Source organism: Rattus norvegicus, chromosome 11 (assembly GCF_036323735.1).
Source record: "Rattus norvegicus strain BN/NHsdMcwi chromosome 11, GRCr8, whole genome shotgun sequence".
Classification (NCBI taxonomy): domain Eukaryota; kingdom Metazoa; phylum Chordata; class Mammalia; order Rodentia; family Muridae; genus Rattus; species Rattus norvegicus.
In genome coordinates this window covers 31,250,105-31,278,052 of record NC_086029.1, presented here as the reverse complement: position 1 = coordinate 31,278,052, position 27,948 = coordinate 31,250,105, and the positions used below count along the sequence as shown (strand labels likewise).

The 27,948-nt window shown below is 36.1% G+C and overlaps 1 protein-coding gene across 2 annotated transcripts in view; it reads left to right on the top strand.

Annotated features, from left to right (window-relative positions):
• The window catches only part of Tmprss15 (transmembrane serine protease 15), a 124,511-nt gene that overhangs the window by 11,091 nt on the left and 85,472 nt on the right, over nucleotides 1-27,948 (top strand). The window contains 8 exon segments of one of the 2 annotated variants that reach the window (NM_001105895.1): nucleotides 2,333-2,484; nucleotides 6,054-6,098; nucleotides 8,321-8,355; nucleotides 11,150-11,194; nucleotides 11,294-11,337; nucleotides 19,491-19,622; nucleotides 23,885-23,993; nucleotides 26,366-26,472. In NM_001105895.1, the coding sequence (NP_001099365.1) occupies nucleotides 11,298-11,337; nucleotides 19,491-19,622; nucleotides 23,885-23,993; nucleotides 26,366-26,472 (388 nt within the window). In that variant the 5' untranslated portion in view covers nucleotides 2,333-2,484; nucleotides 6,054-6,098; nucleotides 8,321-8,355; nucleotides 11,150-11,194; nucleotides 11,294-11,297. 2 annotated transcript variants of the gene reach the window in all.

Here is a 27,948-nt window from a genome sequence, read left to right as displayed (position 1 = left end):
TTGATTTTTCTGACATCACAACAAGTCTTGGTTTCTGTGACGGTTAATTCAATGATCTGTTGACCAGAATAGAGAAGATTCAACTGTTTGATTCTTTTAATACGCTGCATATGACTTTCAGCCATGGCTAGCCTAATGATCCCCAGATGGTCTTCAAATGGTTCTCTGATTCTGGCTACTATGTATAGACATAAAATTAAGCAAAGAATTGAAGCAGTACTTTTCTGTAGTTTATAATAATAATAATAATTATTATTATTATTATCATCATCATTATTATTATTATCATTATCATTATTAACATTAAAAATAAAAGTCCAATGGTTTCTTGTCTGTCTTCTCACATTAAACTTATAATGACTCTGTCTGGAGAAAAGTATAAAGAAGATAGCTTCTTTCTCTACAAGTGTAGAGCTAATCTCCAATAAAAGTAGAGTTTAGAGCGCTAGAGAAATGTCTCAGTGTTAAGGACATTTGCTCTTGCAGAAGACTAGAACTTAGCTCCTAGAACCCACACCAAGTGACGCACATCCAGCAGGAGATCCATCTTTCTGTTTCAGTCTCCCTGTACACCCAACTCATGTGTGCACACCCGCAACACTCCTGCCACTAATACATAGATATGTAAATAAAAAAATAAGATATTAAATAAATATTTAAAAAGCAGTGGTCAGCTGGCACAGAAAACTTAAGGAGTATTGAGGACCAGGTTGTAAGAAGTGACTGTAAATCACTGAATCCTTAATAAAGACAAGAGTTCCTTATGTATGAACATTTAGGAGCTCTGACTAATTAACAAGGTTCTGTTCCACTCATAAGATATGGTTACTGTGAATTAAGAAAATAATTGGACAGTTAAACTTCCCCCACATTTTCATATAATTAACTTAATAGATGTGAAGTGTGAGATAGTTTTAACAAAGTGTTTTGGTCATTTAAATAGTGAAAAGCCAGCTTCACAGAATGGAAATATTCCTGCTGGACTGTGAACCTGTAAAAGGATGCAACCATTAAAAAGGGACACGATGTCCTGTGAAATGGGAAAATACTGTGTTTTTCCAGAAACTTCCTGCTCTCAGTATATAATCATGGAAGTGACAAATAACTTTTACTCGAGACTACAGCCAGATAATGAAAATTTTCAGGGGTAACAAAGTCTTTGGAGATGCTCATTACCTTGAAGATACCATGGTTGCAAGAGAACAGTGGCATTATATTAGCAGCAACAGCCCTGGGTCAGAGTTGACTCTCCATCGTCACTTGGTCAGTCTTCAGGAGTGAACTTCAACCCGAGAAGTCCCTGTTCATCTACAGCACAAAATGCAAATCACCTTGAGTTTCTACTCCTCTGGGGTTGTAAGCAAAGGAGGAAACTCAAAGTTAACAGAAAAGAAGGAATGAAAACTCAACAAAATCTCTCCTGTCACTATTGCTTCCTGAGAACATCTGCTTCTTGTTTCCTTTTGTTTAACCTAAATGCTCAAACACGTGTCCTCATTCTGACGGCTGGAAATAGCACAGACATGCCTGGGATTATTGGACATTTTATTTTTCAAAACCTTTCTACAATATAACAAAAAAATTACCCTTTAAACTGTAAAACACTGAGAGGGTTTTAAAATAAGGAGTCTACTATTGTGGCAGATCATGTAGGCAATAAAATTATTAGTTAGGAGGATAAATATCCTGAGTGTCCAGTAATTCCAGGTATGCTTGTCTTCTTTCCAGCCATCAAAATTAGGGCACTTTTTTAAGCATTTAGGTTATACAAAAGAAAAACAAATGCTAAGAGCATACCTTCTCAAAAGCTTAGTATCAGGCCTTTTGAAACCTTGTACAATTTATTCGAAGCAAGTGAAAGGATGTCAGATTTCTCTTGACCTAAAAACCCATCAGACAGATACATTACAAAACCACATAAAAAGCAAAACAACTGGACACTGTTTAAGTTAACACAAGAGACTGGGACCAGTGCTGTTTTCCTAGGTCCACACTGAACAGGGATGACACTCTGTAGGTAAGCATTTATCTTCTTGGGAAAAAAAAAAGCAAACTATTGACAGTTTCTAATTGTCCTTTCCTTCGAGGGTAAATTAGGAGAGTACTTTGTTGCGTCTGTTGCATTCATTCTTACTTCTGTATTTTAGAAAAGCAATCTCGTAAACTATGTTGCAGAGCAGAGCTTACAAAGCTCTTCACTGCTATAATAAGGACGGGGAGAGGATAACTAACTGGTACATTTTACAGATATTCTGCCTGAATCGAGAACAAATCACCTGAAGACTTTTACTCTTACATCATTACTGGTTTTTTTTCCCCTTTTGCTTTGCAGAAATGGCAGCGTTATTGTCCTCTTTGACCTTTTTTTTGCTCAGTGGGTATCAGATGAAAATGTAAAAGAAGAACTGATTCAGGGCATTGAAGCAAATATATCCAGCCAACTGGTCACTCTCCATATTGATTTGAACAGCATTGATATCGCAGGTATCTATGAACATTATTTGATTTCTTTGAGTCATTAAGCTATGAAATTAAGATTCTAGGAACATAGGAGCGAGGCAGGAGATTCATCCTTGCCATTAGGTGCTTGTCGGATCGCCTCAGGTAGCACATTTACATGAGAAAAGTGAAATATTTGAACGGAAGCATCAGTGAGAGAGGTTTGGAAGCCATCAAATATAAAAAGGATTCTGAAAATGTCAGTGGGCAGAGAGTCTGTGAGTCTTGTCACATTCTAACTATGAGTTTCTTCAATCATTCATTAGGAAGTCAAATTATAGAATTTATGGTTGAGTCACAGACCTTGTGAGATTATGGTCAAGAGGCAAGTACAAACGTGTAATTAGAAATTGAAATAAAGAAAAAGAGGGATCGATGAGTTTAATCCAATCAATTGTCTACCAAAAAAAGTTAAGTTTATACTTAAAATGATAAAGCAATTTTTTATCTTAAGAATAAACAAAGGTAACATTGGAGATCTGGGGAGATGGCTCAGTAGGTAACAATGCATGACAGACAACTTGAGTTAAACTTCCTGAAGCTAAACTGGAAAGAACTAACTTTGAAAATCATTTGCTTTTTTATTAGATTGTTTATGTATTTATATTTCAAATGTTATCCCCTATTCTGCCCCCCCCTCTTCTATCTGCCCTCCCCCTGCTTCTATGAGGATGGTCCCCCTCCCACCTATCCATCCCCACCTCAACACCATGGCATTCCCAACACCAGGGAAAAAAGAGCCTTCATAGAACCAATGGCATCTCCTCCCACTGATACCAGACAATGCCATCCTCTGCTACACAATCTACTAGAGCCATGGGTTTCTCCATCTGTGCTCTTTGGTTGGTGGCTTAGTTCCTGAGAGCTCTGTGGGATCTTCTTGGTTGATATTGCTCTTTCCATGGAGTTGCAAACCCCTTCAGCTCCTTCAGTCCTTTCTCTAATTTCTATAAGCATACCCTCTTTACATATCATTCACACAAACACACAAGCACACACACACAGCACACACACATACACACACTAACACATACACTCACACACACTCAATTACACAAAAAATACTACACAAAATAATAGTCTTTAACACTAGACAATATGTCCCCTGAACCTCTAATTTTGTATATGAAGTTTCTCTTTAAAAGGGTCCCATTGAAGAGTTGTTCTTTCATCCATACAGTGTTTGAAAGGTACTTGGATCAGGAAAATACTAAATTAGTCAATGAATTAGCTCATTAATGAATTTCTCATTGAGTATGCTATTAGGAGGTATAGCATGTTTAACAAAAATTAACCTCTTTTGTGACTTTGTAGGATAGATAGATAGATAGATAGATAGGTAGATAGATAGATAGATAGATAGATAGATAGATAGATAGATAGATAGATAGATAGATTGATTAGTCTGTGATATTAATGTGTGAGTGTGTGTGTGTGTGTGTGTGTGTGTGTGTGTGTGTGTGTGTGTGTTCACGTGTCAGTTTAAGATACCAGAGCAATAGAAACCATCTCAGTTCAGGAATTGCCAATTGCCTGTATTGTATCTGCCTATGGTCATGTATGTGGGCATTTTCTTCTTAATGGCGGAACAATCAGCCCATGGTAGTTGATGCTTAGCCTGAAGAGATGGGCCTAGATTGTTTATAATAGTTTAATAGTTTTCTTATAATAGTTTAATAGCTGAGCAAGCTATTAAAATGGAGCCAGTAAGTAGAGTTTTTCTTCTGACTTCTGCTTCAGTTCCTGCCCCCAAGTAAGATAAGGAGTAGGAATAAACACTTTTTGTCCAAGTTGCTTTTGGTAATGCTGTTTATAGCAGCAACAGGAAAGCAAACTAAGTCATTTTCTTTCACCATAACTGTCCAGCCTCATCTCTGATAGAAACAACAGAGCTAGTCTCCTAGACCTGAACCTTCTGAGTCATGAGACTAAATGAACCTTTCTTCACTTCAGTTGCTTATCTTGTCACAACTATTAAAACTAACAAACATGCGCTAATGTTACTGTATTTTTTATTCTAGTTCCCCTCCATTCAGTTCAAAAATATACTTATAGTCTGTGTAGTTTAGTTATAGCCAGCAGCAATTTTCTTTACTTTTCTATGTTCACAGTGCTTTATTTCTAGATGCTGAAGCTAAGTATATTTCCAAATTCATATTTTGCAAATATTAGGACACTCATAACCAAAATAACATCAGTAGATAAGTACACATGCCAAAAACAGCAGAGACAAACTGAATGACCACCATCAGTTCTGAGAAAGCACAAAGACAGTCAGTGCAGATTTGCTTTTCAATCATCATCAGCTTGCAGAAGGATATGTCCCTTCTGTGTTTAGACTTTTTAGCAATTGATTCACACCTATGACACATTAGTATAGGATAATTTTCTTAACAGGACTGATTCATGAAGCACAATTTCCAGTTATTTTTCTGCTGAGTCCTTAATTACTTGCCAAGATGTTAGGTAAATTTCTCTGTATCTCAAGTAAAGCCACGTTTCCTTCAGTACAGCCTATAGAGTGGACATAGTGCATTTCGAACATGTAATGAAGTTAATTTGAAAGTTACCATTAGCCATCATTAGCTATACCAAATATGTTACCCATCAAAGCATTTTGTAAATAAGTCTAGAAGACTCTTTTTGTGGAATCATGTCCCCACTCCCATTTCGCAAAAGTAGAACAAAATCTAAAGGAGTTGGTGAATTGCTCATCATATACTGCTCACAACAGATAAGGAACTCTGACCCAGGCATTTTGAGACTATTGTTTTTCTTCTTGATCATCACTAAAGTTTGCTTATAATAGTTATATGATTGAAAAAGAACGCTTGATTTCTTTCAAGTAATTTTTTTCTGAGTAAATTTTCTCTTTGATGTGTGTTCACGTCAGTAGTTTCTTTGACAAACTATTTGACAGATGTGTTAAAATTAATTGTAAGGGGTCCATATACTTGCATAACCTGAAAGATGAAATTAATGATCAAAAACTCAGATCGTGGTTCAAGGCAACCATATCTTCTTGAGTTGACTTTAGTTTGTCTTACACATACCACATACTATACTGCAAAAGTCACTCAAGAACAGGCTCAAGTCAAAGTTATGTTATATTTGATTCTCTGATTATCTTAAAACATATCTGTAAACACAACAAGCTTAACTTTTGCTATGTGTGTTTAATATTTGCATTATACAACTTTTAAAATATATTTGATTTTTAAATTTATTTTTATTATTCCTGGGAATGGAAAGTCTGATAGGTTTTGTTATTAGTTGAATATAAACTATTCCTTATAACTATAGCAAGAATGATTAGATACTCTTCATGAATTGATACAGAACAAAGCAAACTTACCTTAGGTAAGTTCTATAAACTAATTATATAGTTACTAAAAATATTTCTAAAAGTACATAGACACATAATAAATAGGAATACTATGAGAAAAATGGAACTCAAAAATACAAATGTCCTTTGAAGGAATATTCAAACTGTATACAATGATTTATATTTATATTATAAAGCAAAGTATAAAATCATCTTTATTTTCTTCTAGCATCTTTGAGCAACTTCTCAACACCATTCCCTCTGACAACTTCAGGTCAGTATTTGTATTTATAACATTGTGTGTGTGTGTGTGTGTGTGTGTGTTTGTGTGTGCGTGTGTGTGCACACGCGCACTCGTGCGTGCATGTGTTTTGTGAGTACAGTAATGTCTGTGAACATGTAGATATAGACCTGCGGTTGAAGAATGCTGTTCTGCATCCTTCTTTCTTTTTTTCTTTTTTTTTTTTTTTTTTTTTTTGGAGCTGGGGACCGAACCCAGGGCCTTGCGCTTCCTAGGTAAGCGCTCTACCACTGAGCTAAATCCCCAGCCCCTGCCTTCTTTCAATCTTATGTTTTCAGACAAAAATGTTGGCCAAACAGGCTGAACAGCAAGCTCTGGGGACCCACCTGCCTTTCTTCACACACCATCTATAGGATACACAACCAGGCCTTGTTTTTGGAGTGGAGAAGGTTTCAAAACAGGGTGTTTTTTTCTATGTAGCTTTGGCTGTTCTTGAACTCACTCTGTAGAGCAGACTGGCCATAAACTCACTGTCTTTGCCTCCCAAGTGCTGGGATTAAAGATGTGCCACCATTGTCTGGTCAGACCTGAATTCTCTAGGAGTTCCAGGGATCTGAACTCAGTTCCTCATGCTTACATGACCGGCACTTTGCTGACTACACCATTTCACCTGCTCACTACTCAGTGATCATCAAAAATTCATGATATTATAGAAGAATATATTTTATTTCTGCAGATAACTATGATATGTAGTCTTCATTTTAAAATATGAAAATCATATTTCGGTTAGAAGTAATGTAGCTGAGGTTATTATAAACTTAATAATATCTAGCTATTTATGTCAAGGACAGATTTCTGATTTCAATACTCTTATTTTCAACTGTATATTGTAGGCGTATTGTGTTACAGCTAACCCATGTCATAAGACGCTGGAGATCACACCTCTAAAATAATCACTGAGGAAATGTATTACATTTCTGGAAAGCAAGCCAAACTCTTTGCTAACTTGTCCACATCAGCACCTCTGTGTCTCTTTTATTTAAATTTCTATCTGACTCATAATAGTTAGAGCTTCCTTTTGTCTCATCATGGTAACATCACTATTGGTAGAATTCTCTCCAGAGAATGTTGGAACTTTTTTGTTCAAGACTAGTTTATTAAATAGTAACCAGAAATCTGAAAACTCAATTGCCAACTACCAGATCCAATAGGCGTCTTGTTTAATAAATTCTTCGAAATCAGTGTCCTAAAATTGTGTGATTACTAGTTTTCTCTCGAGCGTTGGAGAAGTTATCCTAAATATCAATCTTAACTATATATCACTAATAAATGGAAATCAGAAGATTGTGAAGATAATACTCCTAGTGCTCATGATATTTCCACAATATTTGAGACAAGTACATAACTGGGCCAATCATTACATCACTTTGATTTCAGGCAGACCTGTTAGGAAAGTGACCTTTTGCACATTTAAAAGACAAAACAGAATAAAGAGGAGGATGGAGAGATAGCTCAGTGCTCTGACGAAGACCTGAGTTGGACTCAGCATATACATTATAGCCAACAACTCTTAGTGATTCGAGTTCCGGGTTATCCAAGCACTCTGACTTGCATGAACAACCCACACATATTTGTGGTGCATATCTATGCATGGAGGCAAGACACTCCCTCATCTAAAAAACAAGTTAATCTTTTTTTTTAAATAAAGAAAAATAACATGCTCAGGGTAACAAAGGTCATGTCAGTGTCAGAAAACAAAATGTCAGGTAGGAGGCATGCTTCGACTATGAGATGAGCGGTCATGTCTCCTACCTCGTGTCTCCTACCTGTATCCAGTTTGGAAACTTTTAGTTCATAGGCATAAGATTAGTGATTCCTGATTTTAACTTAATGATCATTGAAAAGCATCATCTCTTACAAAAGGAAAGATTGGGTAAAAGTCTAAAACCTACATTTTAATATTTTAAAAGCCAATGAGTAATAAATACTAAAGCTTAGTTTATTAATCTAACTTAATTATCTTGCTTTGTAGTTATGTATCAAAAAATCACATTTAAGCCCATAATTTCACAAAATTGTCTTCAACTAAGATAACTATAAAGTATTAAAATAAAACATAAAAGCATAGAATCAAAGCATAGCCAGATAAACAAAAATAGTCCAAATAAACTTTTTAGGTGAAATATTATACAATAAAATCCTTATAACCAGTCTAAAATATGAAATAATAATTTTAATTTCACTTGTATTTGTAGATAAGTAATAGCTAGCAGTTTAATGACAACTTCAGGTTGGCCTTAATATTGTTCTTTATTTTATTAATAGTTTCGTTCTGTGAATGTATGTGTATGCCTGTGTTCATGTGTGTGCAACTGTGTGCATGTGTGTGTATCTGTGTGCATGTGTGTGCATCTGTGTGCATGTGTGTGTGTAAATGCATGTTTATATTCATTTTTGTATGTCTGTTCATCTCTCTCTCTCTCTCTCTCTCTGTGTCTGGTGTGTGTGTGTGTGTGTGTGTGTGTGTGTGTGTGTGTGTGTACCTGCCATGGTGCACTTGCTGAAGTCTAGGAAAACTCTCTTTATTCCTTGCAGATTTAAAGAACTAAATTCATGTCACTAAGCTTGAAAACAAGAACCTATTTCATGACAGGCATGCTTTGGTTTCTATTATGACTTATACATTTGAGTCTCTTAATTCTAGAAAAAATACTAAAAAATTAAGAACAAAATAAAAACAAAGAAAACAAAAACAAAAGAAAACCAAATAATCATTATATTATATTTTATTATTTAGTGTTTGTTTATCTCTTAATGAGCAAAAAGAAAGGGGGTAAATTAGGTTGAGTGAAGAGGTGGGGACATTCTGTAAGGAGATTAGGAGGGAGAATGGTAGTTAGAATATATCACATAGAGGAGGAAAGTACTTCAGGCTGAAACAATAATTCATTTCCAGTAAATACTATGAGAACCATTATTTTGAGATTGACCTCATTCAAATATATTAGTGAAAAACACTGTTTCTAGGAATGGCAAGATCTGGTATTTGGATATGTCATTCTATAGAACTATAGCATAAATAGTTACTTTTCTTAAATTAATACCAAACAAAGAAAACTTCGCTTTCAGAAATTATGCAAGTAGATTATTCAGTTACTAGAAATTCACACAAGACATCAAAGCCAGATAATAAATAGGACAGTGTGATAACTTGGCAAAAAAGGAACTTAAAAAACAGATGTCCTTTGACAAATATTCGAGTCGTTTCCAGTATTTTACAGCCTATTTTAAAATCAGTACTCAAATCAGTTTTACTTTCTTAAAGCATCTTGGGTTCTCACAACAACAATTCCTGCAATGACTTCATGGAGGTCAGTACTAAACAGTACAATGGTAACCTCGTATAGAACCCCATAAAGGTGCACAATTATTTAGCAATTAATAGCTGTAAAAAACTTTTTATGAATCATACAGGAAATTTAATGAATGCATCTAGAGACAAAGGAGAAAGTTGAGTAATATATAATATACTAATATAATATATACTAATGGTTCACGATAAACTAAAATTATGTGCAATGTTATATTTTAAATGCATTCATTTTTTTATTTATTATACTCTATGAACGAATGTTCTTCTTGCTTATCTGTGTGCACACTATGTATATGCCCAGTGCCTATGAAGGTCAGAAGAGGGTGCCTTATTCCTGGGAACTACAGTTACAAATGGTTGAGAACCACCGTATGGATGCAGAGTAGACTTCCCAGGTCTTCTGTAAGAATAACAAGGCCTCTTAACCACTGAGTTACCTCTCCAGCCTCATTGGATGAAGCATTAAATAGTACTTGAATCATTTTATTAAAATATGTGATGATTACATTTATCATTTTATTTTCTTAGATATTTGATGTATTTACATTTCAAATATTATCACCTTTCCCCCCTCCAACAATACCCCCTCCCCATGCTTCTATGAAGATGCCCCCACTCCTACCCACCAACTCCACCCTCAACACCCTGGCATTACCCTACCTTGGAGAAACGAGACTTCACAGAACCAAGGACTTTTCCATTTTGGTCTTCGTTCTCCTTGGGCTTCATATATTCTGTGATTTTTTTATTTAGGTATTCTAAGCTTTGGGACAAATACCCACTTATCAGTGAGTGCACACCATTTGTGTTCTTTTGTGACTGGGTTACCTCACTCAGGATGATATTTTCTCGTTCTATCCTTTTACCTATGAATTTCATGTAGTCATTATTTTTAATATCTGAGTAGTACTCCATTGTGTAGATGTACCACATTTTCTGTATCCATTCCTCTGTTAAAGGGCATCTGGGTTCTTTCCAGCTTCTGGCTATTATAAATAAGGCTGCGATGAACATAGTGGAGCATGTGTCCCTGTTATATGTTGGAGCATCTTTTGGATGGATGCCCAAGAGAGGTATAGATGTGTCCTCGGGTAGTACTATGTCCAATTTTCTGAGGAGCTGATTTCTAGAGAAGTTGTACCAGTCTGCAATCCCACCAACAATGGAGGAGTGTTCTTCTTTCTCCACATCCTCACCAGCATCTGCTGTCATCTGAGGTTTTGATCGTAGCCATTCTCACTAGTCTGAGTTGGAATGTCAGGGTTGGTTTGATTTGCATTTACCTGATGACTAAGGATGTTGAACATTTCTTTAGGTGCTTCTCAGCCACTCCATATTCCTCAGTGATGATTATTTTAATGTCACCTATCTTTTCAGTCCACTGGCAACCTAAAATCAGGATCAATAACATATCTACAATAGGTGCTAAAGATGCAACAACCACAACTAAAACCACAAACAACAGCCACACAAATACCATGAGAAAAAGCAACTTACACTGTAACAATGAGTTACAATAAATTTACATCATAAATCTGAGTATCAAAGCAACTTTTCTTTCTTCTAGGGTCTTTGGATAACTTCTCAACACCAACTGTTACAACCACCTCAGGTTAGTTCTTACAGCATCAAACTGGCTTAAACTATAACAATGATTTACAATAAATTATATCATAAATCTGAGCATCAAAGCAACTTTTCTTTCTTCTAGGATCGTTGGATAACTTCTCAACACCAATTGGTACAACAACCTCAGGTTAGTTCTTACAGCATCAAACTGGCTTAAACTATAACAATGATTTACAATAAATTATATCATAAATCCTAGCATCGAATCAACTTTGCTTTCTTTTAGCACAATGGGTGAGTTCTCAATAGTAATTGTTTCACCAACTTCTGGTGAATCATAACAGCATGACACTGATTGCCATAAACATACAAAACTATTTGTCAACTAAAATAGCTGTAAAAAATTAAAATAACAAAATATGTATATATCCAGATCCGCACAAGATTATATAAGTTATCATGTGTTAACGATTTACAGTAAGCAAAAAATGCTAAGGTAAAATATTATACAGAGGAAATATATAATGAATAGCTAATACTCACTTAAAATATTTTCATTCCTGAAATATTTATTTATTTATCTATTTATTTTTACTTATTCACTTTCTATCCTGCTCAACACCCACCTCCCAGTCACCTGTGCCCACAGACCTTGCCTTTATCCCCCCACCCCTTCTCCTCTGCGCTGGGGAGGGACCCCCTTGGCTATCCTGCCACTCTGGTACACCAAATCTCTGTAAGACTAGGTGCATCTTCTCTCACTGCGGTGAGACAAGGCAGTCCAGCTAAAAGAACTTACCCCACATACAGGAAACGGCTTTTGGATAGCCCGGCTCCAGTTGTTCTGGAGTCTTAATATTTTTTTATACTTTTTAAAGTTTTTGCCATTATTTAGAAATTATCTGGTGCCTCAGCGGTTTCATAAACTCTCTAAGGAACAAACATGGTTGTGTATTTGGGAATAATATCACTATTGTCTCACTTATTCTTGCATTCTTATTTTTAATATCCATTGCCAGGCAAGAAATCACTAGGATTGAAGTGTTTTCTAGAAAAAATGCCAGATTTATCCGATATTCAGACACTCCCTTTTGACTATATTCTCTGCACACAACAGAGACAGGGTTGTTCTGCAAACATGGTCCTGTTATCATCAGTAATAAAATGAGGCTTAATTTATTTAGTCAATTTTTTTCCGTAGAAGTGTACTATAAGCTGGTTCCCAGGAGGTTACTTTTCTATTTATTCATTGATTTATTCCACAAATAGAAGACATGTGTCATACTCCACATATAGAAGTCACAGGACAACGTGTGGGAGTCAGTCAGTTCTCTCATTCATTACATGAGTCTCAGCATCACATTCAAATCACCAGGTTTGAGAGCAAGTGTCTTCACTCTGAGCCATATTGCCTGCCCAGGTCTTCCTATGAAGTGCCATTTTCTCTAGAATCCTAGTCATTTGCACATTGTGCTTCTCTTGTTTTTTTTTTTTTTGTTTGTTTGTTTGGGTTTTTTTTGTGATTGCAATTTAATTACATTCCTCTCTTCCCTTTTCTTCCTACAAACTCTGCCATATATCCCTCCCTGCTTTTCTTCTAATTGATGGCCTCCTTTTTCATTGTTATTGCATGCATACATGTATTTTCATATACATACAACTCATATATGAGGTACACATAGTCTATATATAAGTGATATGTCCAAGATATCAGATATATGATATATATGATATATTCAGGCATGTATTATATAGGTATATACATGTATATGTGTATGTATATGTATGTGTATATATATTACAAAATCTAACCTGTTGAGTACATATTATGTTACTTGTATGTATGTGTTCAGGGCTGACCCTTTGGCAGTGAACAATTGGTGTGTTCTTCTCTGGGGAAACCCACCTCTTTCACTCCCAGCTTTCTGCAGCTCCTTGTGTAGGGTTAAGGTCTGGTGGGGTTTTCCCCTGTACAGTATGGCATGCCTATTGGTGTCATCCTCTTTCAGCTCACACTTAGTTGGTCACCATGGTGAGACTTGCCTTGGCCTTAACCTACTCTTCATGGTAAATGGCCAAAGTATGCCCCACTATTTAAATAAACTCGACAATATCAAAAACTCTAATCTCTCCCAATTGTTCTCTCCTAATTGTTTGAAAATTCTCAGACCCCTGGAATTCCTAAAGTATCAGGTAAAATTGAACACTATACACGAAGTCACAAACATACAATGGTTCAACTTTAGAATTTGGCCACTGTGATATAAAATGTACGTGTTACATTCTAATCTGTAATTTTAGTATTTAGTAAATACATAAAACATCCCATACTTTATTACAAAGTAGACCTCTTCCATGGTTTTACCGAGTTATAACTTAATACAAGTTCTCTGGGCAAGTTTAATACAGCTAATCTGAGGTAGGATGTTAGTTCATTAGCTGTATTAATGCAGCTTTGGCATGGCCTTATCGATAATGATGGTTTTAATCAAGGGATAAACCTACAATACATGGAAGAGCATCTGCAAGTGTTATATCTCTTCCTATACATACGTGTACATTATTGTGATAAACATTTCACTGCATTTTAAAAGCCACATTATGGTGTTCTCGTGAAATACACAAATTTTCAATGTTATTCTTGTACTTTCGGGTCAGTTATTAAAGCAAATCATTTGTACATAAACTACGTGACTCAAGAACAACATGAAAGATTCCTAGTGACTTATGAATGCTGTGTACAGGATGAATGAACTTGAAAGGGGGTGACTCATGTCCCTTGTAACATAAATTTTCAAGGCAAAAGACTTTATCATGCTGACTTCAAGGACGTGGAATTGTGCTTTCACAGTACTTTCTGTGTTCTACTTTTATCTCACTAATCTGTCTATCTCAGATTACAGACATATAAGAAAGATATTTCTGGTACTATAAATGTCCTCTCCCTGTACAATATGTTCTGGTGCAGTGTTTGAAGTGTAAAATCAACCCTGATTCATTAATTAAAATGATTTATTACTGATAACAACAATTTAGAGTCCGTGGAAAGTTCATGACAGTGTGAAGAAACCACAGTGATGTTTAGACACAGAAAAAAGAGGACCCAACACTTTGAAAATTGTCAGTTAGTCACATTTATTTTTAAAATATGAAGAAATACTAACAGTTCCAAATATCATCTACACACACACACACACACACACACACACACACATAATGTTCAACAACAACAACAACAACAATAATAATAATAATAATGGTTTCCTTTGAAAAATAATTGTTGATAACAGACTGAAAAGATAGCTTAATATTTCAAGACATTCTTCATGAGACTTGAAAATAATCAACAGGCATCTAAATTAGTGTCCTATTTTCTAGTTGTCAGTTTACAAACTCATTAATTGAATTGAGTTCTTGATGCTCTATTAGATGCATAAAATATTCTAGAAGTGCATGGAATGGCTCAAGAATGAGAAAATAAATGTTAGAAATAAGAATACCCATTGGGGCTTATGGACAAGAAACCGGGAAGGGGAATAACATTTGAAATGAAAGTAAAGGAATATATCTAATAAAAATTAAAAAGAAGAAATACAGAAGAAAGCGTTCAACATTTTCTGCTGAACTATGTTGAACAAATCAGTGAAGCGATTGTGAAACCTATCCAAACATAATGCCCAATGCCTTCTGTAGGCAGGACAAGATAGTGGAAGAGGTTACAGAAGCTAAAACGAAAGAGCCAATGCACCTTTCCATCAATTAAGTTATAAGAATAAAGCCGGGGTTGGGGATTTAGCTCAGTGGTAGAGCGCTTGCCTAGCAAGCGCAAGGCCCTGGGTTCGGTCCCCAGCTCTGGAAAAAAAAAATGAATAAAGTCAATATACACTTGTACTTGTCTTTCTTATCGGACATGAGCAAGGGATATTCAAAATCAAGTTAAAGATGTGATATAAAAACAATAATGTATCTCAGTGCTACTGAACTTACAAGCATGCCCAGAGGTTTAGTTTATAATGCCCAATATCACATAAAAATGTTCTGTGAAATTGCTCACTTGACATGACATAGTCTAATTTATTCACTGACCAACTGCAGCAACTACACCTTATGTACTTAGAAAGCTATTTAGTATCTTAGAATTTAATAAATATCACGTAGATGATAAATATTAAAACACTTGCCTAAGATGGAGCCTAGATATTTCTTGTTTCTATAAAGTAGAATAAAAGTAAAAATTCAGAGATTATGCCACTGTGGACACCAGAGCAATTCACACAAAGGAAGACAAAACCAGTATTAATTCGATCAGTTTTCCTACTGACTTACATCAAAATAACATCAGCGTAATAGTAGCAACTTCCTATTGTTTTAAAAGAACATTTTTCTAACTCTAGATTTTAAACAAGATTTTAAATTGGGGTTGCTCATTTAAATCTGGTAACTTATTCAACAATCAATATTGTTTCCAACTATTTTCTTTCACTGGATTTCTTAATTAACTCATAAGCAATTGTAAGGTAACTAGGTAATGAAATACAATATTCTCCTTGGCATTAAGTTCTTGTAGCATATGAGTCCTGAATCCCACTTCTCATTTATTCCTCTCATACCGCGAGACACTATAGATTTATAGAGAGGAACAAGGCAATTAAACTTGAAAACTGCAGTTTTCAAGCAGTAATTTATTATGAATATGTCTTTCAGGGATGTTAAGTTTATTCTCATTTTTATATGCCTTGAAGATAGAGTTTGAGAAAAATCAACAAACACATGCATCATATACCCAGCATTAGTACTACAATAAATTCTGCCAAAGAGAATTTTTATATGATAACAGGTAAAAAGTCCATGTGGATTATGTTCTTTTGTTCAGCTGCCTTTGTCGCCAATTACTGTAAAGTTTTACTAACCAATTTGGAGCACTAGAAGGGAGTGACAGGAGCTAAGGTAGCATTACACAGAGTGATTTCTTGGCTGGTGCAGTGTGCCTGGAGTGGTACTTTGGGACACTTGCTTATATGCTTGCAGGCTTCCTATAATGTCACTTGTTCTAGTCCTTTGTTTCTGACTGTGCAAGCAATGATTTCAGAAACACAAAGGTTTCAATACTATAGGCTTTTCCTATTTCATACAAAACGCAACATCTTGCTACTATTCTACTATGTGTTAGAATTTGAGAATAGAAGAAAGTAACAGCCTGGATTTGTGAATGACATGATGGTGGGTTGAAAGAATCTAGGAAGATTTGTACCCTGAATTTATCAAGCCAGAGACTTTATCCCTTAGCAAACATATTGTGGCCCTCACTTGAGAAACAACTGTCCTCACACATCTAAGCCCTCCTTATTCTCTCGTGGCATGGTCCCAGCATCATGACATCTAGATAAATTAGAACTTTCTATGCATCTTATATTGATGTCTTCTTGTCAAGTCATCACATATAATCCATACTTGTCTATTAAAGTTACTTCAAGAAACTCTTCTTAACCTAGTTTAAATGCGAGTTCTCTTGTGAAGATGGTTTTAATTTTGGCCTAATCCTCGGTACCTCCATGACACCCTTATCTCCTCATTAGGAATAATTAGCATGTAGCACAGCTGGGAGAGTGGTTACCTCCTACTAACCCCTGGTTGTAACTTTTCACTGCCTCATATCCTGAGTGTGGGGGTTCACATCTACAACCCCTACACCCTCAAAATGGAAGCCGGATGATCAGAATGTCAAGGTCATCTACAACTACATAGGGAGCTTGAGACCTGCCTCAGCTTGAGACCCTGTCTCGGAAGGAAGGAAGGAAGGAAGTGTCCCAAAACAAACGGATGAACAAACAAATAAATAATAAATTTTACAAACCTACTAAAATGATTAGTCAACTATTTTCCTACATCAGGTTGAGGGAGAAGAAAGGCTGTATTGTGCCACATTTTGTCTCCTTTTATGTTTGCCTCCACACTTTACAGTTCTGTGATGTAAGAAGTCATAAAAACTTGATGATTAATGATCACTACAGGGATATAATAAATCACCACAGCCAAAAGTCACGTGGGAAGGAAAGGATTGATTTCAACTTACAGTTCCACATCATAGTCTTATCACGAAGGGAAAGCAGAGGAGCAGGAATCTGAAGGCAGGAGCTAAAGCCTAAGTGCTCTTACTGGCTTGCTCACCAAGGCTTGCTCAGCTGGCTTTTTTTATGCACTTCAGGGCCACCTGTCCAGGGGTGGCACCTCCCACAATGCACTGGGCCCTCCCTAAACAATCCCTAATAGAATGCAGCTCAGTCTTGTTCACAGGCCAATCTCCTGGGGACATTATCTTGTCAAATGACTCCAGACAAAGTAAAGTTGACATAAAACCACTCAGCACAGGAATCAAATGGCCCTGAGCACCATCTCTTGCCAATGAGACTTTGAGGGTCAAAGGATCATAGAGAGGACAAGTAGAGCTTCAGGAAAACATAGGCAGCATCAAGACAACTTTTCTTCCTAGTTCTAGCCCCTAATCTAGTCTTCAAAGCATTGAAACATAATCTTAGGAGCCTCTAGGAAAATAATGTATACATTTATGTAATTACTGTTTTCCCACCTGTTTATTTACCATACCATCAAATAGTATGCCTTTTAAGAATTGGGACACAACAGTTAATTAACTTTCTTGATATTTGGCACTTATATTCTAAGTTTTACGTTCCTTTTGGGTTTAAGAAATAATATTTATTTCTATCTTATTTTATTTTATTAAATGAAAATATTCTGCCATTTGAAAATTTATACTGATATTTATACTATGTATTTAGATATTAACTTTTCCATTTGTCTCCCAATGATTTACATTTATTTCAATCAGAACCATTTTTAAAGGTTGCATATAAGTGTTTATTTCTTTACCAACTCTATAAAGGTTTAGCTTGGTATACTGATACAAATATTAGATTTTTCCCTGTTGATTTTAGAGAAGAAATCTGAGTTCATTTCATAGGTTTAAGCCCCAGCAGATGGCAGTACAAAGTTCCTTTTCATGTTAGGAAAACCAGAGGAAGTCTCTGCTCATTGCACATACTAGGAACACTAAGAGCACTCACTGGGAGTTGCGGGGAGGAAAAGATACGAGGTTGGAAAGAAGACATGTTGGGGGAGTCTAGGCAGAGCTGGAAGAGAATTGGGGATACAAGTGATCAAAAAATATTACATCCATGTATGATATTTTCAAAGAATAAATAAAAACTAAAAGTATTTGTGAAAGTTAGAAAATAATAAAACAAAGCAAAATGTTATGGAGTTAAATTTTTTCAAAAACCCTTAAAGCACTTACTGATAATCTAATCATGAACTAAAAGGTTCAAATTCCCATATCGTTCTGAAAAACAAGATACACATAATCTTGTAGGCATATAAGAATATGTCTTACTCTTAGGATCGAACTTAAAATTTCAAAGTGAATTTCTAGAAGTGTTGTGTGTCCTAGAATGGCTCCATATCATATCCATGGAAGCGAGGCAGTTAAAGGATAAGCAGACTGAGAGCTACAGAATTATACTCCTGGGCAGATAGGGTATTAGTGAGCACCCTGGAGGAATGTGTTTGCATTGGATGCCCTAAAAAATGGCTGGGACAAAAAGTAGAGAATTATGAAGCAAAAGTAATCAAAGGGTTTCTCCAATTTTATTACATAGTGCATTTGCAGATATACATTTTGTATCATTGCAAAGTGACTTTCTTTGGTACATTTTCTTATGCGGAATGTATAAACTTTATGAAATCCACTGTGTTTTCAAATAATAATGTTCAGAGTAGATGAATTTTCGACGACATGCTATAATAAATTCAATGTATTTTCTATGTAACTCAACCTTGTTCAAGGTATCAATTTAGGGACTGGATGCTTAGGGACTGCAATATGACACCACGATCAAGGCAGATCATCATGGCAGCCATAGCACTGGGGTAGTGGCTGAGAAATTACATCCTGATCTTCTAGTATGGGACAGAGAGGGAGAAAGAGAGAGAGAAAGGGGCAGAGAGTGCCAACTGGGAATAGCTTTTGAAATGCCAAAGCTGACCCCTTATAACACATCCTCTCCAGCAATGTCATACTTCTTAATCCTTTCCAAGCAGTTCCAGGAACTGAAGATCAAGTATTCAAATATGCGACCTTATGGAGGAGGGGGGCATTCTCACTCAAATGCCCATACATAGAGGCTAAGTGATCAAATTGTATGTTTACAAAAATAAAATAAACACCATCGGCATTCACATTTAACATCAGTAAAATATATTTTTTATAGAATTTAAAGTTTAAATTTTTAGGAATGATTGATTCACCAAAAGAAATAAATATTTATTTTTGCAAAATTGAAAGTACATCAATCCATTATGAAGTTTACGTGATGAAAAACATATACGAAAGATTCAGCCATTGTTTATAGCTAACCAATCAGGAAATTTACCTTTCAAAAGCTTACCGTTTGAATCTGTCTTTTAAGGCAATGTCTCAGTGGAGTGCCAACCTGGTTCACGGCCCTGTGCTAATGCTTGGGACTGCGTAGCAACTGATTTGTTTTGTGATGGAGAAGTGAATTGTCCAGATGGTGCTGATGAAGACACTGGGCTATGTGGTAAGGCCTCCCTAACCAGACACACACGCACGCGCACACACACACACACACACACACACACACACACACACACATGCACATGCACACTGCACAACACTCCTGCAAGCACACACACTGCAAAACACATGCAAGCACACACACACATGCACACACACACACACACACACACACACATGCACACTGCACAACACTCCTGCAAGCACACACACTGCAAAACACATGCAAGCAGACACATATGCACACACTCACACACACACGCACACACTCACACACAAACGCACACACACACGCACACTGCACAACACTCCTGCAAGCACACACACTGCAAAACACATGCAAGCACACACTCATGCACACACTCACACACATACACATGCACGCACATACATGCACACTGCACAACACTCCTGCAAGCACACACACTGCAAAACACATGCAAGCACACACTCATGCACACACTCACACACATACACACACATTACATCTCAGCTAGCTGAAATCAGTGATTTTTTTCAATAACCATATGCATGATTTAATACAAACTCTGAAAGATATATGATTTTTAAACAACTGCATAATAGTAGGTGCAATTAATTTTACATAATCCCATTTAAGAACACTGTGGGGTATTCTGTGGACAGTCACACACCATTCACAGGACAGGAAATGTCCACTTCCTTCACGGCATTTTGTCATAAGCTACCGTGATTCTTAGGTAAAAGCACTAATAGTACGTTTTCATAATATTTTCACATTCATATAATATTATTCCCCTTACCCCTTCCCCACAGAATGAAATCAGTGAGCCTTATGCACCGCTTCTCATTGCTTTTGCTTGCACTTTCAGTTCTATGAATAGCATATCTGTAACAACTTAAAAATCTTCTGAAAAAAACGCGCTGTTGTTATCTGTTCTGTTTGCTCTTATTTTAATTGCTTCATTAGTAAACACCTAAATAACACATACCCCACACCAAACATTAATCTGGATAATCTACATGGAATCTCTCTTTGATTTATATTTCATTTTAGTTTAGTTGTGTTTTCGAAAGCTTACCAGAAAGCATCTCATCAAATAATGTACTTCTATGGGCAATCTATCATCATGTAAGTCTAAATTCAGAGTATAAGCAATGAGAAGTACCCTTAACTTAAGTCTAACCTAAAGTTTATTTTTGAAAACTTAATGAGAAGCCTGAATTAAACCTGTTTGGGTGTGATCCGTAATCACCTTTTAATTTCTGCCTTTTTGAGAGGTCTGACCTTAAGTGCACTCTTAGGATACTCCTGATAAGGGCTCCTGGTCGCTGGAGTAGCAGACCAGCCGAGTAATACAAGTCAGCTCTATAACCCTCATAAAATTGATTGTGAACACAGCTCCTGGGCCTTTTGAGTCTGTAATTTCCTTGTCTGTGACTATTATGTTCTCATATTCTTTTGCATTAGTTAAAGATAAAGATTTGAATAAGGAACTAATGTAGAAAAATCACCTATCCACTAGGTTCACGCTTCCTAAGACAGGTCCAAGGTCTGTTCTTCAGCGACAACTCAAAACAGCACCTACACCTAACATTTCTTTTCACTGAAAATTCCCAAATCAAATGTTCTTGGATAAATCCCAAACATATGGAATTGAACTAGATTCTTTGAAATGCAGTTGTCATGTATTGGAAAGAAAGTGAAGTCCACGGAGTATTTTAAATCCATTTTATATAGCTATGTTACTCGAAGAGGAGGATGGTGAATGTTAGATATTTGTATTCCTGGCGTTTTCCAAAACCTTTTTCAAGAGAATATGATCCAAGTGTGCCATCAAGAGGAAAGACTGTTGATGCTGATTTCTGTTTCAAAAGCAACAATCCATGTTCAAAATTAGACATAAACTTTAAACCTATGTACAAATGATAGACAACAGTGAAATAGAAAATGATGTAACAACATTAGGCCAATGAAATAATTTGAAAATGTGTCTCACTGATTCATTGGTCTTAGGACCAAATTTGCCTACTTATTGAAAACTTCGTTTGGAAAATAAGTTGAGAACAACTCATACAAAAAAAAAAAAATCATGTGATTAATAATATGAGGATGAAAAGTTTTCTCCGAATAAGTTTTAAAGTAATTTAATTATTTTTACAAGTCGCAAGATGAGTCTCAGTGCCTAAATTAAATGTCTACCTTTGCTTTAAACACATGAGGATCTGCCTGATTTTTTTCCAGTGGCTTTACCTTTATTAAACCTTCAGGTCATCCAGCTTTCAAGTGACTCAAGTTTTTGTGTGTTTGTATTCTCTGTTTCCCCATATGTACTATAAATATACTGTTTCATTTATTTCAGAAAGATAGTTTCAAATCATTGTTTAGACTTGGTAGCAGAAAAATCAATCGAACGGACCAGCCTCAGCAGCAGGCGTTTCAGAGCACAGGTGGCCTTACTCATTTTAATCAGCGGTGGTGGCGAGCCCTGAGCCCTAAACAGCCCTTCAGCGCCAACTCCAGTGTTTAGCAGCAGGACACCATCCCAGAGGCCCATGCATCAATCCATACTCAGAGGAAAATGTATAAGTTAATTTAAGAGTTTTCTCTGTGAGACACTGACCTTTGATCTCTTGCTTATTTATTGATTTTTTTTTTACCCCAGCTGCAGGCTCGGATTCTAGTGTGTGTTATTAACGGATTCATATTAATGATTGCTTCAGTATCGAGTTTCTGTATTTAGTCTTTGGTTATTTAGGTTTGTACAACTTATAGCTGACTACGGCTAAAATAATATTTCTTTAAATTGTGTTTCCCTACTGATTAGTATCGGATCAGCAAGAAAGTTTACTTTTTAGCTGACCTATGTGGGGAAACGATGCTGATTCCCAGATCTTAGGCCAAGGTACAGGGATGTTTAAAGTTGGCAAGTGTCCTTGTGTCTTGCATGCTGAAAAGTGTGCACACAGGATTGTTTGCTGTGTCTGAATAGATCATGTTTAATTCCTGTATCCTACAGAATTCAACGCCTGAAGAAAGATAGGACTGCTAAATATTGAGCCAGCAGAGGGAGCTCGTGGTCAGCCCCAAACTCGTGCCACTGGAACTATTTTGTGAACGCAGGCTACATGTAGGTAGCTAACAGGGTAGCTGCTGTCATTTGCTGATTGACTTGTGTCCCACTCACAATTTGCTGTAGTGTTCTTCTAGGAGGCTCTCGGAAGGTCACAGAATCACAATTCTAAACACTCTTCTTATTCATATTGAGTTGTATTTTTAATGCTCTTTTAATCCTGAGAATCTTTCTTGCTTCACTGTCAACTGCAAGACTGCCTTATTCAAACACATTCTGGAAAAAATAACGGTATTATCTACCTATTTTTTGTTACGATATTTTTTGGCGTTTTGACCAATGTTATTGTAAACTGTTGAATACTGTTGTAAGTTTAAATGCCTTCAGGGGTATTCTGTACTTTGGTTTATATTTAGGACCTAGCAGGGTCCATTTATACCAGACTAAAATACAGATTATTTCCTGGCAATAAAAATGTGAAGATTCATAGAAAATTAGACAGGCTAGAAACCATGACACAAAACCCTAGCCGCTTAAGATGATAATAGCCTCATAATTCAGTCACAGATACTTACCTAAGCATTAGGGGTGCCAGGTTCCTGTCTGTTTCCCTCTCTTCCTTGGCTCTTCTCATAAACTGTTCACCGGCAAGAAGATATTTAAATTATTTCTAGATATTTATCTAGAAATAGATGATTAAGCAACTCAGTCACATGACTCCATGTGATTGCAAAGCACCTGATGAAGTACAGAAAAGTTGTCTGTTCCTGAAAGACCAGTCAAGGGCTTCAACAAACAGAATAATCTCAATCTTGGGTGAAATTACAAATCAAATTCTACAGCAAGAATCTGTTGATTCCTTTTTCTCTAGAAATATGTCAGAAATAAATCTAAGAACAGCTAGATTTCTTCAGCATAGAGAAGAGCTGTAGCAAATATTTAAAGTGTTCGTTTTCTCATCTTTTTATGTCACCCCTTCTTGTTTTCATGCCACAACTGACAGGACTGGTATTAGTGTTCAAGAACCTTGCAAAAGACGGAAATTTTTAATTTGCTTTTGCTTGTTTGATGTTCATTGTCAAAAGGAAGTGCACATGGGGCCTCTAGAGAAAGAAGTCCCGCTGAGAATATTATTTATGAACAATGGGGTCAGTTAATTAATCTCAAATTCAAAGACTACGTATTGCTAATATTACCTGACGTATTCACGCAGCCACAGCTTGTGATGGAAGATTTTTGTTGACGGGAGATTCTGGGGTTTTCCAAGCCAATCGTTATCCACGGCCAGATGAATCAGGTGTTGTTTGCCGCTGGATCATCCGGTAAGAGACCATCTCTTAGATGTACCTGTTCATCTGGTTACTTGGAGTTAGCATTTCTGTTCCAAAAGTTAGCAAAAACCAAATGGGACTGTTCTCCTGTGCTCCCTAGTTCTTCCTCCAAAAGGTACAAATCAATGAAAAAAAAAGCTCTAAGCATGCTTCTCTTATGTTCATATGAATTATAATTAAACACATGTCAGATAAAGAATTCAGGATTTTCTTGTCTTTAGACACCAAGACTGCAAGTTTAAAAGATCAGATTTTCTTTTTTTTCTTTTCTTTTTTTGCATTTTTTCTTTTTTTTTTTTCTTTCATTTTTGTCTTCTGTAGCATTGGCTCTAGCTCGCCTTGTGGGTTTTTTTTAAGACTTATTTATTTATTTATTATTTATTTATTTATATGAGTACACTGTAGGCTGTCTTCAGACACACCAGAAAAGAGCATCAAACTCTATTTTTACAGATGGTTGTGAGCCACCATGTGGTTGCTGGGAATTGAACTCAGGACCTCTGGAAGAGCAGTCAGTGCTCTTAACCACTGAGCCTTCTCTCCAGCACCTTCCACAGTTGTCTTACTGGTAGGCTAACTCAACATTTCTCTGAGCTGCCCTAGCCTCAACAAAATTAAATATGCAGCCACCACCATCAGCCTTGCCTCCTCCTCTTAGTCTGAGTTGGGGCTCCTGCACTCCAACTCCACAATTGCCTGGATCATATTCCTGCAGTGAGAAAGCAAGTCAGAGTAAATGTTTTCTGCAATATCTACACACTCTTGCAGTTTTGTAAATTTATTACTGCAAAACAGTAACTATATTAAACTGAATATTTGCAATGATTTTGGCTGTAATGTATTACTGAAAGGTAACCTGACAGTATTTAATTCATGAGCATGTAATAATGTATACAAATATTAGAGAACACAAGAATGAGTCAACAAATTTGATTTTAAATCACAAATTCCTGATAAGCAAGACAGTAAGTGTGTGGCTAATGTCATGACTAATATAACAAGGTTGTAGGTAACATAATCCACATAAATTAGAACACAGAATTGTTTAAACGTTCACAATTTGCAGACTCTCTGTCATCTATAGCAAAATATTAATGATAATTTTACATAAGTAAAAGACATTCATATAAAATGCAAAACCACAAGAATAAAAAAATCAGAAAAATCTAGAATAGACACTGCTCTGGACAATAATTTCTTAGGTGTGGCATAGCACAAACAATGAAAGCAAATGGGTAAATAAAATCACCTTCAAATTAACAGCTTCCATAAAGCCGAGGAAACACTAAGATTGTAGAAAGAGTTGGGGAAATAATTTTCTAATAATCCACAATTCTAATGAATAAACATTTGAAATCATAAAGAATTCCTACAGTAATGCCTTAGAAAATAATACCAATCTGAGTGAGAATGAACACGATGTGGGCTCAGCATCTCACAGCCACCTCTGAGTCCAGCTCCCAGGCACTAGGTGCACAGGTGATGCACAAACACACACGCAGGTAAAACACCCATAACATAAAGGTTTTAATTGAATTAATGTGTGTCTTCATGATATTTACCAAAAGAAAGTAGGTAAAATGTTTTATTAAGCATCAACCCAATGAGATAGAAATGGACAAGTACATGACAAATTTTGAACGTTCCAAATAAAAAATGAAATTTAAATCACCACCACTAAGAGCAGTTACCAAAAGCAGATGGTACAACCACTATATAAAATAACAAAAGTGTTGGCAAAAAGAGGGAAATTGGAACTTTTGTTTATTAGTAGTAGAAATATAATATCATAAATGGTGTTTCTCTTATACAAATACTATATCGTTTATTTTTTTAACCTGTGTTCCAGTCCAGGTTATTAATATAAAAGACTAGAATCAGGGTATCAAAAGGTAATTTCCTGAACCTATCAGCAGTTTCTGACAATGGTCTGTATGTAGAATTCAAATATTGTAAAACATCTTTATTCAGCATAGAAAATGGTTTCCTATCCATTATTCATGATTGCAACATGAGGCTTGGAAATGAAATATGCTAGAAATAAGGTAACCATGCAAGAAGAATCTTGCATAATTTCAATTAATCAATGTACTTAAAATTGCTAAATTCTTAGAATAATATAACTGGGCTGGGCAATATTGGAAAGAATTTGTTTAATTGATGCTGAATTTCAATTGTGCTAGATGAAAAAGTCCTAAATGTGTGTGTTCTAATAGTCGTTAACAGCACTGTTTTGTGTGGTTAAACTTGTAGAATGGCTTATCCCATATGTTTTGCATCACAATAATGGAAAATACAAACAAATTGTAGAATGCATTGAGATTTATCACAACTTAAGAACTTTATGTTTTTTTTTTATTTAGTGTAAACCAAGGACTTTCCGTTAGAATGAGCTTTGGAAAATTTATTTCACATTATACAGATGTGTTAGATATTTATGAAGGTATAGGACCTAGCAAAATTCTAAGAGGTAAGTTAAAGCAAACGCACGATTGATTATCACAATGAAAATAAATGGGAAGCTTTGTGAGTGGCAAAATTGCCCTTTGACTGTTTGAGGAGAATATTAACTTGACATTTAATTTACTAAAAGAAAGATGGCCTTCACTGTCAAAAATAGGACAGGAATGCTGTGCCTTGTGTTCTTGCAGTAAAACTACAGCTTTAAACGTCATGTAAATTAATGTATCTGTAAATATATTATTTGTTTTTTAAATGTTGACCCCACTTAGTAAAATTAAATCAACCGTTAGGATTGCGTTCTCTTTATTCATAGCACTGCTTAGATTACGAACTCAGAATCTCTCATGTTATTTTCAAGTATGTTCTCAGTGTCTCCTGAAGTAGTAGTAGTAGTAGTAGTAACAATAATAATAATAATAATAATAATAATAATAATAATAATAATAATGATGATGATGATGATGATGATGATGATAAAACGTCTGGAATAGCACCTGTCGTAGGAGGGATCGCAGTGACAAAGACGTATAAATGATGCTGCTGTGTCAGAACCATTAGTCATTAGTGCTGAGACAGTGATGGAGTGGTGAAAAGGTGGCAAATCAACTATTGGTCCCCACCAGACCTGTGAATTTCACTTCACTTGGCCTGAATTGCACGGCCTGATTATCACAGAGAAAGAAATTAGAGGAAAAATCCAGATAGGAATTAAATATGAATGAAAAGGCAACATGGAGCAAAACATATAGTAACGAGCTTTTCTCATAATTGAGGGGAAATAGAGAAAACAAAGTTTCAAATAATTCTTGAGAGTAAGCATAATGATTTCACCTTTGAATTATATGGATGATGAAAATGATGATTCTGAAATAGTTAAATGGTTTTTGTTGATTTCTTAATGATATATATTTAAGCATATCCCAAAAAATATAAATTGTAGTGTCGCTTTCCCGCAGAAAGGAGCGACACCAGGACGTTCTTCTCAAAGCACTTTCTTTTTGCATGCAAGCTGCAATCTCTCTTTTCTTCCCTTCCTCCTCCCCAGCCCCCGAGCGCACTCCCTTATATCCTCCCTCAACTCTGCCTCCTCTGTCCAGACTACGTAATCTCAGTTCATAGGTCCATGACGTCACATGGCCTGATCTTGCGTCATGGTGCGCCTGCGCAGCTCTCACAATGGACGTGGCTAGTTTCAGGTGTGTGAGGAAGTCAGATGCTAGTCATGAGACTTAGCTGCAGTCCTGGGCGCCATCTTGGGACTGCCGCCACACCCGCTCCCCACATCCTTTGTGACTGTATACCTCAGAATGGCTCCCTACATTGTAGCATATATTACTGATCTAAGATTGCATTGGATAATCTGTATGAATTTTCTAATTCAATATTATCAATAAGCTTGGAAAATACATGTTACCAAAGAGTGAGATAAGGGGGAACAAACTAAGTCCAGAGTGTTAGAGGCAGAAGTCAGCACATAGCAGCT